This window comes from Lissotriton vulgaris, chromosome 10, assembly GCF_964263255.1.
Source record: "Lissotriton vulgaris chromosome 10, aLisVul1.2, whole genome shotgun sequence".
NCBI classification, from domain to species: domain Eukaryota; kingdom Metazoa; phylum Chordata; class Amphibia; order Caudata; family Salamandridae; genus Lissotriton; species Lissotriton vulgaris.
In genome coordinates, this window is record NC_141698.1 from 25,840,682 (window position 1) to 25,857,251 (window position 16,570).

Consider the following 16,570-nt stretch of genomic DNA (forward strand, 5'->3'; position numbering starts at 1 on the left):
GTCCACTGCAGCTTGCACCACCCACTGTCACTGCTAGCAATGCCAATCATAGTATCAACACAACTACTAACCATCACACTCATACAAGTCTCACAATTCAGACTAATCCAGGCCCCCAAAGCTATAAGGATGGCTTGAGCGACAAGTATCAGTCATTTTAATGTATATTGAACTAATAAACAACTATTGTGCTTGTCCCTAAATCAGACAAGCAGCATCCCCCAGTGGCAGGCTGTCACAAATGCTGATGTTGATATTTAAGTGCCGAGCGCCGGAAACCACCGACTCAAATTAAGTACTGGCACTATTTATCCAAGTATGACACGTTAACAGCATTAGTGTGTGCACCACTGAAAGGTCAAGGAAGCCTACCACTGCTGGCTCGGGAAGCTGGATAAATAAACAAAATAATCACAGCTGTGTGGAGGGAAGCACTTTTTTTGAGGAAGCACATCACTTCTGCCCAATCAAAACATGCACTCCAGTCCACCAACATGTGGGCGGAGCCAAAGCCCCGTTTAAAATACTCCTGAACGCTATTTCAGTTTAATCACATAAGGTATGGCGACCTTACGAGAGACACAACACTGGGTCTTGAGGCTCGCAGAACCTCTGTATTGTCTCTCCGCAAGTGTCAGGGACCCGAGGTCCCAAATACCACAAAGAAGTCACTGTGTAAAGTAGGAATACTGGAAAGGACAAAATACTAAGGAGAGCACAGGGCAAACAAATGCATGGGCTGGCTCGTATATTAGCATGATATTTAGACGTTGCAGTTTTCATTGATATCCACTGGTTAATAAACCACAGAAGGAAAACTGTGCTTTCTGGTTAAATGCAATCAACACTATCTGATGAAATATGGGCCCAGTGACTGAAAATGGCAGCATTTTGGATAAGATGAATGTGTTTACAACAGAGATCTGTGGTCTGGCGAATGTGGGTTCAGAGTAGGTAGAATCTGAGTGTGCGGAAAGCCAGCAGGGAGAAGCTGCCTACTAGTATCCTGGACAACCAGGAGGTGGGAAACTGACTTCTGCCTACACAGGTCATTATAATTTCACTGCCCACTGCCTAAAATACAAACAAGAATACTGCTGGAAACAGCTTTTTCTGGGGGTGGGGGCAGTTGTATTTGGTGAAATTTATTTTGTCTCAAGTATCTGAAATACTGTGAAAACAAAATAAGTTTTAAAGGAATATATGAGTAATTTTCATTTACCGACAACTTTTCCCTTGTGTCATTGCGGGCGGCCCATACATCTGTCAAAACATTTAAGGAAATACTTTAAGGATAGGATTACTCAGTTTCACTCCAGCACTCAACCTTTGAAATAAAAAAAACTACAAAGCGCCTCCTTGCACACACAAAGTGTCCGAGGTGAGTTTGCATTACATTGCTAACACAAACATTTGCTTTGTCTAAAGTCCTGTGCTGTTCCATTAAAAGGCCAGCAGCACTGATCCGAAGTCTGTGCACTGGTTAGGTCAAAGCCTACACGACAGTCTAGTTGCTAAAGACTACTTGAGGGCATTTTGAAAGCTGACCTAAGAATGCATTCCACACATTGCTGATCACTGGCTTTCTGGTTTGTAACTCACATTTGCTTGTGTTCTACTTGCTAGATGTATTTATTTATTTTAAGCTGTCCAGCATGTCTTTGTCCCTCCCATGGAGCACAGCCTGTTGTCTGTATTCTTCCACAAATGCTCACTTTCTGTAACAGGCTTTTAAATGTTTTTCTCATCTTGTCACATTTGCAGTGCATTCAAAGGCTGAGGTCAAATGTCAGGCCCTGTCTTCAGAGGGAGGCTGGTGTTTACTCTTCTTTCTCTCACTTCTAAGTGAGAGGATTTATCTAACAATCTGGGGGTGCAAAAGGAAAGGCTTTTTTTCAAAACAGACATTTCAAAATGTAAATATCTGCAAACGAACTATGCAAATATTTCAGACTACAGCAGCATGTATCCAAAATAAGAAAGAGCAAATGAAGTACATTTTTTATAATTCTAAGTGTGCTGGAAACAAATATTTTAATACAATAAAAAAAATATATCAATACACACATTGTTTGTGCGCTGTATTTTCTTATCAGTAAAACTGCACGTCTTTGCAAATGTAATGGTCATTTCAGTTGAAAATGTGTTGTCTGTAATGGTAGAGCACTACCACACCATGCATACTCCACTCTACAACACTCTACTCTATGCCACTATACAACACACTACTCTATGAAACTCTACGCCACTTCACTCTACTCCACTCCTCTTTACTCCACTCTTTGACACTGTGCAGCACTCTACCCTGTGGGACTCCATTCCACTCCACGTCTCTTTACTCCACTCTATGACACTGTGCAGCACTCTACCCTGGGGAACTCCATTCTACTCCACGACTCTTTACTCCACTCTATGACACTGTGCACCACTCTACCCTGGGGAACTCCATTCTACTCCACGACTCTTTACTCCACTCTACAACACTCTACTCTATGCCACTATACAACACACTACTCTATGAAACTCTACGCCACTTCACTCTACTCCACTCCTCTTTACTCCACTCTATGACACTGTGCAGCACTCTACCCTGGGGAACTCCATTCTACTCCACGACTCTTTACTCCACTCTATGACACTGTGCACCACTCTACCCTGGGGAACTCCATTCTACTCCACGACTCTTTACTCCACTCTACAACACTCTACTCTATGCCACTATACAACACACTACTCTATGAAACTCTATGCCACTTCACTCTACTCCACTCCTCTTCACTCCACTCTATGACACTGTGCACCACTCTACCCCGTGGGACTTCATTCTACTCCACGACTCTTTACTCCACTCTACCACCCTCTGCTCCACAACATCCAGAACACGTGGTTGGCAGGCATGCATGAGGTAAGAGTGTTATCAATGGTACTCTTGGTCCAATATCACATAATAAGACAGACAAAAGTAAATGGTACCGAGTATTGCAATGAGGCGAATACATCTGTGTTGACCCTTGTGGGAAATAAAAAGGAACGAGAGAGAAGGAAGGGGAGGAAAAGGTTGCCACAGTGAACAAACTGGGTGTAAAAAACACCACGTCCGATTAGAATAGTCGATATCAGCATATTACCGAGGTAGTCGTCATAGCCCCAGCGAGTGCCGCACATAACAGAGTATTGTGGGTTTTGGTTAGGAAACATCACAGCTGAAGGGCATCAGGAGGGATTGACTAATTCCAGGTATCGGTCCAGATTATTCCATAGAGCTTTATTGGCTGAGGTCCAGGGGATATTAGGTAGACAATATTGAGTGCGCACCCCTGATATATCGTAGCCATTCCCACCAAATGTTACTTGCGGTATTCCCCAGTGATTTCCAAGAAGATAAGATAGGTTTGTGGGCCAAAGTGAACCTTAAGTTCAAATGAAAATGGGAAAGTCCTATGGAGTTTAGTGTGAAAGATGGCGTTGATGATGTTATGCAGGTTAATCCAGAATGTGTGCAAGGAGGGGCATTCCTATAGCATATGGCGTAGGTCTGCATTCTCGGAGTTGCAACACCTGCAGTTACTTTTATCCATAAGTCCCACGGTGGCCAAATGGTGCGGGTCCAAAAGGTTCTGTGTAGGATGTGTAGTTTAGTTTGGGCAAGATTAGGTGTTCTATTTTTGTTAAATGGGTTAGCCCATAATCGTGGCCAGTCGCTGGACAGTGGATCAAGTAGTCCGTCTTGGAACTAGGCAGAACACCACCTCTGTTGAGCAGAGTTGCATAATGATGTGGCCAGAGGCTTAGGTTTAGCGTATTTTTGGGAGGCCACATGTCCGCTTTTCTTAATTAATGCAAGGAGGATCGGTAGCCAGGCATCCTTAAAAGGGAATGTTTTGTGTGCAGCAGAACATTCCTAGTATGATTCAGAATAGGGTTATTAAGTATGTGGTGGTCCTGGGATATAGTTAAACGATATGGCAGGGAAAGATTATCCACAAGGGAATTTCCAAAGGAGTGGCCAAGGGGGTGTAAAGTAAAGAACATTATTGAGCCAATTCGTATCCCAGGCAGCCAGGAAAGGGTATTTTTTAACTCTACCAGATTGGTACCACCTAGATGCTTGGGTAGAAAGATTTTTTTCAAGGAGACTCGCATTTTTCAGAATTTCAAATTATTTTTTTAAGTAGAATATCTATATCACTAACAAACTTGTTCGAGCAAAAGATTGGAGACATGTTTAACCCCTTACGTGCGGGGCGTATTCCCCGCCTGTGCTGGCTCCGCCTTGCGCGGGCGGAGTCATGACAGAACGGTTCCGTCATCAGCACAGCTCAACCGATGCTGATGATTGAACCGTTCTGTCATCAGCATGGAAGGGGTTAATAAATAAATAATTGACAATCGGGGTGATGACCATTTTTATGAATTCGATTTTACCCCACCATGTAAGGAATTTCAGAGACCTACCTTGCAGGAATTTCTCAACTTTTTGGATGACCAGGGACTCGTTGTGTCGTATTGATTCAACCAGGTCATTATTGAACTCAACTCCCTGATATCTGAGAAAGTTGGGTTGTCAGATAGGCCCGAGGAGCACAGAGCGTCTTCGGTACATGCTATCTTAAGGGGTGGAACTCTGATTTGTCCTTATTGAGGGTTTAAACCAAAACTAAGGAATAATACTCAATCTTAGCCATAATTTCCAGGGATGGCAATATCTGCGTGGTTGGTTACTATTAAAATATTATCGGCATAAACAGTTGTTTTAAAATATTTTCTGTTCACGCTTAGTGCAATTTAAATATTACGCTTGTGAAGGGACACTAAGAGTGGCTCAATGGCTAGAGGGAATAGAGATGGAGACAGAGGGCACTCCTGTTTGGTGCCTTGTTTGAGTGGAAATGAATCAAACAGGACGCCATTCGTTTTAATTTTGGCACTAGGATTTGAGTAGAAGGCCATCGTCTTCTTTATAAAGGATCACCTAAATTGAAGCAAGAAATGGTGGCTTTCAAGAAGGGCCATGCTACCTTGTCAAATGCTTTTTCAGCGTCGAGTGCTATCGTTGCCACTAGGCAAGTTTTGGTTTTGGCAATTAGTAAGATGTGTCCCAGTAGTCATATTATCATTGGAGAGTCTGCCTTTAAGAGAACCAGCTTGATAAAGGTCAATCTAGGAGGGTAGTATTGCCTAAATATGTTAGCTAGAATTTTGGCGTATAGTAAGCAGTCTAAGTTGATAAGCGACATCGGCCTATAGTTCTTGTGGTAAGTATGATATTTGCCTCATTAGGGAAAAGAGCAATTATTGCTTGCACTGTATTCCCCCAAATATATCCAGATTCGGCATAGTTATGAAAGAGGTCTAACAGTGGCAAGTGCAGTTCATCTGTAAATAATTTCCAGCAGGCAATGGGGTCGTCCGGACCAGGGCCTTTCCCTACTTTGAGGGATTTAATAGCCGAGTTTAGTTCAGATTCGGAAATGGCCTTGCTTAGACGAAGTTGTCGTTGGGTATCTAGTTTGGGGTGGTTGAAATTATTTAGATATGTCAGGATATTCGTGGCGTGGACATTGGCATTTTCATCACACAGCTTTTGATAGAAGTCTAAGAAGACACAGGAAATTTTATGAGGGTCCAGGTGTAGTTGTCACTCTTCGTCTCTGACAGGGGTCATTTAGGGGCGATTTAGTTTGTATTTTAAGTAGAGGCCTAGGACTTTCCAAGCAGTATTGCCAGGACATCATTTTATTGAGTTGAATTTTGTTACTCATTGGCCAGCCCTGGTGCTCAGGATTTTGTTATGTTCATATTTTCTCAGGTTTAGGGTGTCCAATAGTAGGGTGCCCTTCTCGGAAGTATGTCTAATTTCCAATTGCTTGATTTCGGTTTCTAGATTTTTTATCTGTGAGTTAGCAGACATTGATGTGAGTGCTGCTGCTGATTATCACCCCCTAAACGTTGCGTTGAAGGCGTCCCACCGCACTTGGGGAGAGCAATCGTCAGAGGTATTGTCTTGGAAGAAGTTTTTGATGGCTGAGCAGATTGTCCCAGTATGGTTCGGATCCTGTAATAAGTCGAGATCAAATAACTAGGATTTGTCAGCTGGGATAGTTGTGTCCCAGTCTAGAGAGGCCGAAATGGCTGAATGATCTGAGATCAATCTGGGCTCAATGGAGGAATCAGAAATCGTTCTGACCAGATTACTAGACACCAAAATGTGGTACAATCTGGAGAATGGTTGATGGGGAGAGGAGTAGAAAGCATAGTCTCAGGTGTTCGGGTGTTGAAGACACCAGGAGACCGCTAGGGAGTACCTGGAGCAAATCTTATGGAGTAACTTGTGGGATGCGGACGGTCTAAATTTGTATCTCGAGCTGCAGAATACGGTGGGATCAAGTGGGAAATTAAAGTCGCCCCTATGATCAGTCGAGAGTCACTGGGGAGTCCAGCAGTCAATTCATCAATGTGCTTCCAGACATTTGTATCACTTTTATAGGAGATATTCAACACATACAATTCCTTGTCAGGTTTCAACAGTTTATTGAGTAACCACCTCTCATTATGATCAGCAAGAGCATCTAGAACTGTAATCTTCACTTCTTTGGTAACGACAGCGAGTGCCCCATTCTTCTACTTTTGTGCAGGTGAACCTATGACCTCTGAAACCCCAGGGCTTTGATGGAGGAAATGTTGTTGATAGTAAGTTGTAACAGAAGTATCTCACATCTGAATTTGTACGTTTATTCGATAATTTTTTCCTCTTACCCAGATGGTTCAACCATTTCGTGTTAAGTGACAGTAACTGTAGGGAGGCTGTCTTCAGCATCGGGGGTACGAGGAAATGTAGGGAGGACAAGAGTTAGCTGTACGTATAACAATAATTTGTATAGAGAGGGGCGACCTGTGATTATTAGAGTGCCGTGCAGTAAAGGTGAATGGAGTCAAACGGAACAGATAATGGAAGTCAGATGATCCAACCTTAGTGTTAGATGGGAAGGCAGGCAACCAGTGAAAAAGGTAATGGAGAGGAAAGAAAACAAGGAAGAACATAAAATTAAGGCCCACCAACTCTTCAACCCACCACCCACCCACATACTCCACACCGGTACAGTATGGGGCTCAAAGGAGGAGATAAACCTCTCATGGGTGCCACAAAACAAATACACAAATAAGCAAAAGAGTCAAAATGAGGCTGAGCGAGTACAAGTGTGTAGCACAACAGGGGCTTAATTAGAACGATATGAGTGAACAATACGGACAATTGGAGCATATGAGGGAACAAAGTTTAGAACAGGCGGCAGGTCTTCTCGGCCTAAGGATCGGGAAAAGTGGTACTCAACAACAATCCTGAGCGAAAACCAGTCGATGATACATTAACGTGAACATATCTGAAGTACAAAAGCTTCTGTAGGAAAGGAAGACAATGTAAGACAACGCCTCTCTACTCCACTCTATGCCACTCCACTCTATGCCACTATACTACACCAATGGCACTCTCCTCCATTCAATAACACTCAAGCCACACCACTCTGTGCCACTCCACGACACACTACAACAACCCTCCGCCCGTCCACTCTACACCACTCCACGACACTCTACTCTCCTCTATGCCACAAACTTTTAGCTATGCTGAAAGGCAGCCATAATTGTGTACAACATGATTAAAACACGCTGGCAAAGCCAATAGCTCTTCCATGTGCAAGACCTATTGGCTTTGCCATTGCTAGTTTTTAAAAGTACAGCAGTTCAGATTAAAAGAGCTGGTACTCCCACCACACAAGCATTTAAGATCTGCTGGGAAGTCCTGGCACAGTGCATTAACCACAACCGCTTTCTGAGAATTCTCCAAAAATAACCACTGATAACCGGAAACCCCCAAAAATATTGAACCACACAAAGTGTTCTGGTTTGCACTAACATCTGGTTTATAGTTTACACCTGATGCACAAGTGCAGCTCACAGTCAGCCCAATAGTACCGGCGCTGTAAAATTTGCAAATAGAAGGTAAAACTCGGGGCAGGTTACGGCTGACTTGTGTACAGCTGGTCCCTTCCCTGCCCGGGTAGAAGCAATGAACTGTTGTTAAGAGGAATTCTCGGTGGATTGTAAGCGCAGGTCCAGTCAGGCCTTTCCACCCATCACTACATGCGATTCACATTGCACTACGCGGTTAGCACACACGAATGCCCGTGCTCGCGGCACCTACCTAAAGTGGTCCAATATGACGCAAATGTTGACCGAACTACTTGCATTCACAGAGCAGTGCATGTAGCTGGTCCTTCTCTGTTGAGGCATGGACAAGATAAAACGATGGAATGGAATGCTCCCCAGAGGAATTCCTACTTGTAAGGAAATCTTGGCTCAGGCATTACCTTCCATCATTTTTTGTTGCCTCCCAAGGAGGAAGTATCGAATTTAAAGATTGTGGGTGTGTTTTTGGAGGAATCCATTACAGGATAGTCGAATATCCCAATGGTCGGACACCTCTGTGGATATTTTACAGTACCCCAGGGCCACAGCACAGAGGCGCCGGGCTTCCATTCACAGGTTTCCTTGTTTACATTATTTTAATAAGCGCCACAGTACATATTTACTATTCTCCCAAGAGTACAAAGAAACACAGTGTAACCGGATGCACTTGTGTGTACACGCAGAAGCAGACATCTTAAAGGTGGGTTGCTCCTGTAGGACCCCCCTGCCTGCAGACCACGCCACATCCTGTGGTCGGGGCGCCACTGAGGTGACCGCAGCTACAACCCATCAGGAGCCGAGGCATGGATTCATCTCCAAGGCAACCGGTAATCCATCAGTCTCTGTGGGCGCATGCCACCCTGCCTGAAAATCAACTCTTACATCAGGCCTCAAAAGACAAACACCGAAAACCTTCTGGTAACAAATGAGGTACAACCACTCTCTGTAAGCGTGAGTGCCATTCCAGTGCCTCCAATGCAGAGGCACCTAAAGAAACAGCATGCTCACATGCCCACGTGAAAAGACTCCTGCAGGCCAAGAGACAGCAAGCAACAAGGCCCAGCCACAGCCCCCTCGTGGCAGTCACACTGGGACTCGAGGAATGCATCTCGCAAACACAGCAAGTGAAACTGAGAGCTGGGGGGGGGGACAGGCCAAATGCCCTTTCTTGCCAAGTCTTACAGAGCTACATGCCTGAGATTCAAAAGAAACACGTGCTCTGCCAAAACAAATGCACCATGAACCGCAACCAGTCAGTCTGGTTTCCTGGTGTGAGAGAAACACCGAGGAATGCACCTGCTGTGATCAAAAGACACTCACACCCGAGCCCTCCTGAAGAAAACAGGGGCCCACGGCTTTTATTGACGGTGGGGAGGAGAAAGGCAATAGATTTCTGCAAATCACAGCGGAAGATATGGAGACGAGCAATGAGGACGAATGGGGGCAAAGTGTGCAGCTTAGGAGGGTCGTGAAGAGGTGTGGGGTATAGATCTACCGCCTGTGAAGAAAAAGAGAGGGGATGAGGTCAGTGCCTGGACCTCAGAGGGGAGAGAGGGGGCATGAGGTAGATATATATCCCCACATCACAGTGGAGAAGCGGGGGAGGCTACCTCCAGCTCACAGGGGGTGGGGGGAGGAATGAGGTAGATCTCTGCACCTCACAGTGGAAGAGAGGGGAAGCTACCTCCAACTCACAGGGAATTGAGGAGCAATGAGGTAGATATCTGCACCTCAAAGGGGAAGGGAGGAGAAATGAGGTAGATAGCTGCACCTCACAGTGGAGGAGAAGGGAGGCTATCTACCTCATTCCTCCTCCCATCCCCTGTGAGCTGGAGGTAGTCTCTCCTCTCCTCCACGGTGAGCTGCAGATACATTGAATTCCCAGGGGGGAGAGAGGAGGAGTGAGGTAGAAATCAACTGCCTGTGATGGAAAAGAGAGGGGATGAGGTCGGTACCTGGACCTCAGAGAAGAGAGAGAGAGAGCCCGAGGTAGGTAGGCCACGGGACTAGAGGTGGGATCAGGTAAATATCAGGGAAGCAATGGGAAATGATCATACCCGCATCTTACAAGGGAAGAGAGGGTGAATGAGGTAGATGTCTGCAGCTTACAATGGAAGAGAAAAGGGTGAATAGCTGCAGCTCTCAGGGGAAGACAAAAGTATGAGGTGGATATCTGCAGCTCAGAGGGGACAAGAAGAGAATGAGTTGGACATGTGAGGCTCAATGGGAAAGGAATGGTAAGAGAGGGAAGGAATGGTAAGAGAGGGAAGGAGGGTAGATATCTGCAACCCACGATGGATTAGAAGAAAAAATGAGGTAGACATCGGTAGCTCGCAGGCGAAGCGGGCAAAAGGACAAACGAGGTAGATTTCTGCAGCTCGCAGGGGAACAGATGAGGTGGAATTCTGGAACCTCACTGGAAAAAAAGAGGAGGAATTAGATAGATATCCCCATCTTACGCACAATAAGAGGGGATATGGGGTAGATATGTGCAGCTAACAGCGGATAGGAGGGGGGAGATGATAGAATAAGGCGGCCTGGGGTGTGGAATGATATCTGCAACTCACAGGGTATGAGCTAAGAGGAGAAAATAGGTCAATAGCTGCAGCTCAGGGGTGAAGAGGAGGAGAGTGAGGCAGGAATCTGCAGCTCACAGGAGAATGGAAAGAGAATGAGGTAGAAATATGCAGCTTACATGTAAAGAAGAGAGGAATGAGGTACATATCAACCACACAAAGTGAAGGACAGATGTTAAGAGGAAAAGGTTTACAACTCAAAGGAGACAGTCAAGCGGATGGTTTTAACTCACAGAGGAAACGTTAGAACAAGGCAGCGTCTTGCTTCGTGAAGTGAAGACAAGATGGAAAAGTTGCCTCAACACTCTGGCAATAATGTAATAACAGAAGTGCTCATTAAATGCTACCTAATCTGTAAGAAGGCCTCCATTCCGAAAACATCCTGGGCAGTGGCAGCTAACTGCAGATCCTTAGGCTGGCAGGGCAGGGCCGCCAGGGCAGGAAGTGAGGATCCTTAGGGCAGGGGGCAGGAGGGAGGAGGGAGGGACAGGTGGGGACCACAGGCGAGGACCAGACGAGGTGGAAGGTAGGTAGGCAACTGGGAGAGTAGGCAAACAAATGAGGAAACTGAACATGGCAACAAATCTGGTGAAAGCTACAGCAGTACTGTGCTCGGACACAAAAGCAGGGCCACTGGAATATGCAATTGTGCAGCTGCTGCGAATTTTCGCATGATTACAGATTTGCCGCATTTGCCACGTAATCCTTTATCTGGCGCATAAACAGCAGATTTTAACAAAAAAAGTGTTTCTAGCTTAAACGGTTCAAACATTACTAACAAATGCAACAATACGTGTTGGCGCTGAGTGGAAGGCCCTTTGCAAAGCTAGACTGGCCAACTTTCTGTTACTTATTGCTATAATTGAGTGTTAAACTGGTACTAATAAGGTGCAACCAATGTTCATACAGTATCACCAAGTTTTAAAAAGGTTCAAATAATGAAGTAATCCTATGACAAAATGAGCTGTATTATTCTGAATATATTGCCTTTTCATGAAGCATAATTTTCTCAACCCTGCAGCCTAATTTGGAGCTCTCGCGTCGCATAATTCCAGGGGACCGGCATTTAAGAGAAAACAAAGCCAGGCGGTACGAAACTGAACATTGTGGTACTTCACTGTGGAGCAGGGCCTCAAAAACTATGTGCGTAGGAGGCGTGCCAAAATATTTGATATGTACACAGACAAGCCTGAGCTACAGTGAACTGCCTCTCCTCTCATGTAAAAAGTCTCTATAGTCCACAGTGGCATTGTCTCATTTCTCAGCATCAGGAAGTAAAGCATTAATTTTCAAATATGCCTGGATTGGGCGCACTCAAAGAATCAGGAACCATGTCTTTGGTGCCTAAGAAACAGCATACAGGAGAGGGTAGCTTGCCACTGGACTAACTGTACTTCTACGTCTCAGGGAACATAGAGCTGTGTGCCACTGGACTAACTGTACTTCTATGTCTCAGGGAGTCATAGAGCTGTGCACTGGACTAAATGTACTTCTACTTCTCAGGGACCATAGCGCTGTGTGCCACTGGACTAACTGTACTTCTATGTCTCAGGGATCAGAGAGCTGTGTGCCACTGGACTAACCGTACATCTACGTCTCGGGGACTATGCCCTTCGTATTTACAGGACACCACACACGAGCACAGAGCTGTGTACCACTGAACTTCTACGTCTCAGGATCATAGAGCTGTGTGCCACTATACTAACGGTACAACTATGTCTCAGGAACCATAGAGAAGTGTACCACTGGACTAACTGAACTTTTACGTGTCAGGAATCACAGAGATGTGTGCCACTGGGCTAACCATACTTTTACGTCTTAGGGACGAAGTTTTTTGAACTTACAGAACGCCACAAGAGAGAGCAGAGCTGTGTGCCACTGGACTAACTACTTCTACTTTTCAGGGACCATAGAGCTGTTTGACACTAGACTAACTGTACTTCTATGTCACAGGGATTATGTACTTCATATTTATGGGGCACTGCACAGGAGCACCGGATTGTGTGCCACTAGATTAGCTGTTCTTCTGCAATTCAGGGGTTTACATACAGGTTAATACACAGAAGCATGGGGAAATTGCTCGTGGCTAGCCTAGCTGCAGCTATAAGTCCGAAGACGACGACCTCAATATCTGTGAGTAACCAGACAGGAGCTATGTAGTATTGTAAGACCACTTCCCACAAACCACTGGAAAACAGCGAAAGACGCGCTGGCACAACCTGAATGTACCCGGCAATCGTTATTTTGCACACCATGCCAACTCAGTTTGGACCCAGCTATATGCAAATCAGTCTTGACCCTACTCCAATAAGAACAGCCCAGCCTGAACTGCGAACCAGGTCTTAAGTGAACCGGAACACAAGCAACCCAGGACCAATTACGTCCCAGTTTTGGGCTCATGAGTTGGGTACAGCTTGGTTCCAGTGACACAGTGTGCACATGACCCACATCTGGGCATACCCGTCCCACTTAGGGTGACACAATAAGTATACAAAATCAGTCTTGGGTGGCTTGTGTTCATGTTCAGGGAACACCTGGCTTGGCAGTTCGGGCTGGACTGTTCTGATTGGAGCATGGTCCAGACTGATTTGCATATAGCTGGGTCCAAACTGAGGCGCCATGGTGCGCAAAATAACAATGGATTGGGATGCAGCCCAAGTGATTACCAGTGTCTGAGATTAATGCAAGCACGCCATACATCACTTTTTTGTATACTTTAGCATGAGGCAATCGTGACACGCAGGTGTTGAGCTCACTGTGAGATGTTGAGATGAACTGCACATCAGGACTTGATCGTGTTGTGATCCTGTGCTCGTGTTGTGCTACAGTCATCAGCCTGATATGCTTTGAAGAGGTCTTGAAACTTTGATGTGTGCTATGTGGTCATAAGGTGCTGCTGTGCTCTTGCTAATGTACTCTTTCTGTGCAGCTGATGTCACAGCGTAACGATGCAATGCTCATTGTGTCATGTTATTGTGTACAGCTGTTGTGGTGCTGCTGCTCTTATGAAGATGTGTTAGTGCTGAGCTCGCGGTGTGGTGATGCAATGCTCGTGGTATATTATCACTGTGTGCAGCTGCTGTGATCCTGGTGCAGTTATGACGATGTGCAGGTGCTGTGCTTGAGGTGTGGTGATGCAAGGCCCGTCGTGTCTTGTTATCATTGTGTGCAGGTGCTGTGATCCTGTTGCTCTCATAATGCTGTGTTAGTGCTGGTGTGTTGTGATGCAATGCTCATGGTGTCATGTTATTGTGTGCAGCTGCTGTGATGCTGGTGCTCTCATGAAGATGTGTTAGTGCTGTGCTCGCGGTGTGGTGATGCAATGCTCATGGTATAATTGTATCACTGTGTGCAGGTGCTGTGATCCTGGTGCACTTATGACGATGTGCATTTGCTGTGCTTGTGGTGTGGTGATATAATGCTCATTGTGTCCTGTTATCATTATGTGCAGCTGCTGTGATCCTGGTGCTCTCATGAAGATGTGTTAGTGCTGGGGTGTTGTGATGCAATGCTCATGGTGTCATGTTATCACTGGTTGCAGCTGAATGACCCTGGTGCTCTCTTGAAGATGGACTAGTGCTGTGGTACTGTGATGTAATGCACACAGTATATTATCATTGTGTGCAGCTGCTGTGACCCTGGTGCTCTCATGAAGATGTGTTAGTGCTGGGGTGTTGTGATGCAATGCTCATTGTGTCATGGTATCATTGTGTGAAGCTGCTGCGATCCTGGTGCTCTCATGAAGATGTCCTGGTGCTGTGCTTATCTTGTGGTGATGCAATGCTCATGGTGTCATGTTATTGTGTACAGCTGTTGTGATGCTGGTGCTCTTATGAAGATGTGTTAGTGCTGAGCTCGCGGTGTGGTGATGCAATGCTCGTGGTATATTATCACTGTGTGCAGCTGCTGTGATCCTGGTGCAGTTATGACGATGTGCAGGTGCTGTGCTTGAGGTGTGGTGATGCAAGGCCCGTCGTGTCTTGTTATCATTGTGTGCAGGTGCTGTGATCCTGTTGCTCTCATAATGCTGTGTTAGTGCTGGTGTGTTGTGATGCAATGCTCATGGTGTCATGTTATTGTGTGCAGCTGCAGTGATGCTGGTGCTCTCATGAAGATGTGTTAGTGCTGTGCTCGCGGTGTGGTGATGCAATGCTCATGGTATAATTGTATCACTGTGTGCAGGTGCTGTGATGCTGGTGCACTTATGACGATGTGCAGGTGCTGTGCTCGCGGTGTGGTGATGTAATGCTCATGGTGTCATGTTATCATTGTGTGCAGGTGCTGTGATGCTGGTGCTCTCATGAAGATGTGTTAGTGCTGGGGTGTTGTGGTGATGCAATGCTCATGGTGTCATGGTATCAGTGTGTGCAGCTGCTGTGACCCTGGTGCTCTCATGAAGATGTCCTGGTGCTGTGCTCGCGGTGTGGTGATGCAATGCTCATGGTATATTATCATTGTGTGCAGGTGCTGTGATCCTGGTGCTCTCATAAAGCTGTGTTGGTGCTGTGGTGTTGTGATGCAATGCTCATGGTGTCATGTTATCACTGTGTGCATCTGTGTGACTCTGGTAGTCTCATGAAGATGGGATAGTGCTGTGGTTTTGTGATGTAATGCTCATGGTCTATTATCATGGTGTGCAGCCGCTGTGATGCTGGTGCACTTATAAAGATGTTTTAGTGCTGTGCTCGCGGTCTGGTGATGCTGTCATCACGGTGTGATGTTCTCGAGTTGAGCAGCCGACCCGTGAAGCGGCTGCACTCCAGCTGGGTGCTATGCTGACCGTGCTCGTGCTGTTGAGCTCAGGGCACAGTGAGGTCATGCTCATGACGTACTACTGCTATGACGTAATGCCGCTATGACGTGGTGCTGGTACTTCGCCGTCACCCCCTCTCACCTGCATCCTGTGGAACTCCTCCTCTGACAGAGCCTGCGCCATCTTCAGACAGGGTCCGGGGACTGTACCACTGCGGGGGGAGGGGTGCTGGACCACCCCGGGCAGAGGTCGGGCTGTGGCACGGGCAAGGGGCACTGGGCTGGACCACCCGGGGCGCTCACAATGGGACGTGCCACCCTTCACATGACTGTCCGCGCGCAACAACACCGGGCGAGCGGACTGTTCCACTCGGAGCAGGGGAGTACATTTACCAAGGCGACCAGGGGAGCGGGCACCCGGACCCTGCCACTTTAAGGAGGGGGCACTCTTTCAAGGAAAGGTGTGTGTGGAAAAGAGGAGGGGAACCCCCGCAGGCACCGGAACACTTCCGGTGTATACCACCCCTCTCCTAGTTATGAAGAATGTAGAGACCCGGCTTTCGGATCGTACCACTAGTGACAGCAGGGGGGTCTGGGGCATACTCAAGCCTGCTCTGGCTCAAACTGCGCCGCAGCGGAGGCGGAGAGAGCGTGAACTGTGTGGGTTACTCAAAAAAACTTGAAGCTTTAGGTATGAGGAGGCTTGAGGCTCCCCGGCGTGTGCTCATTACCCTTAAGTTTGCTCATAACCCCCACAAATTCAATGGAGCCGCCATCAGTGGTCCAAAACAAACCACTAAATAGAGCTAGAAGAAACACGCAGGGCAACTGCGGCCATTTTGGGAAGGGAATCTGCACAGGAGAAGAAAGTCTCGCTATGAAGGTAACGCGGCTTTCACCACCATCTTGGAAAAGGTGCCTGCACATCCCTATCTGCTTTCCACCATCTTGGAAAAGGTGCCTGCACAGTGCACACCCCCTGCCAGCAGACCAGAAGGAAGACTGACCCTGGTTCAAGCTGGAGACTTGAACTTCTAATCATTTTGGGACGGCAGAGCTACAAGTTTCTGTTCTGCACGCTTTTATATACATCCTGTTAAAGTCTTAAATGATTTTTTTTATAAACGTCCCCGACCTCAAAAACATGTTGACATGTTATATGAAAAAAGACTTCGAGGCAGAAGTTTGTGGGGCCCAAAAATGATGCCAAACAAAAGTCACGTTTCCATGGTGTACGTGTGATTAGATCACCCAATCCAGGCTTGGCATTACATTCTGGC

At 46.4% G+C, this 16,570-nt stretch overlaps 1 protein-coding gene across 4 annotated transcripts in view; it reads right to left on the bottom strand.

The window, feature by feature from the left end:
* Positions 1-15,737, bottom strand: part of GRIPAP1 (GRIP1 associated protein 1) — a 395,004-nt gene extending 379,267 nt beyond the window's left edge. For 3 of the 4 annotated variants that reach the window (XM_086940304.1, XM_086940303.1, XM_086940302.1), the window contains exon 1: positions 15,433-15,644. In XM_086940304.1, coding sequence (XP_086796430.1) covers positions 15,433-15,474 — 42 coding nt within the window. In that variant the 5' untranslated portion in view covers positions 15,475-15,644. Of the gene's footprint in view, positions 1-15,432 lie in introns of all 4 variants that reach the window. The other variant, XR_015300640.1, reaches the window with a different exon arrangement.
* Between the last annotated feature and the right edge of the window lie 833 nt (positions 15,738-16,570).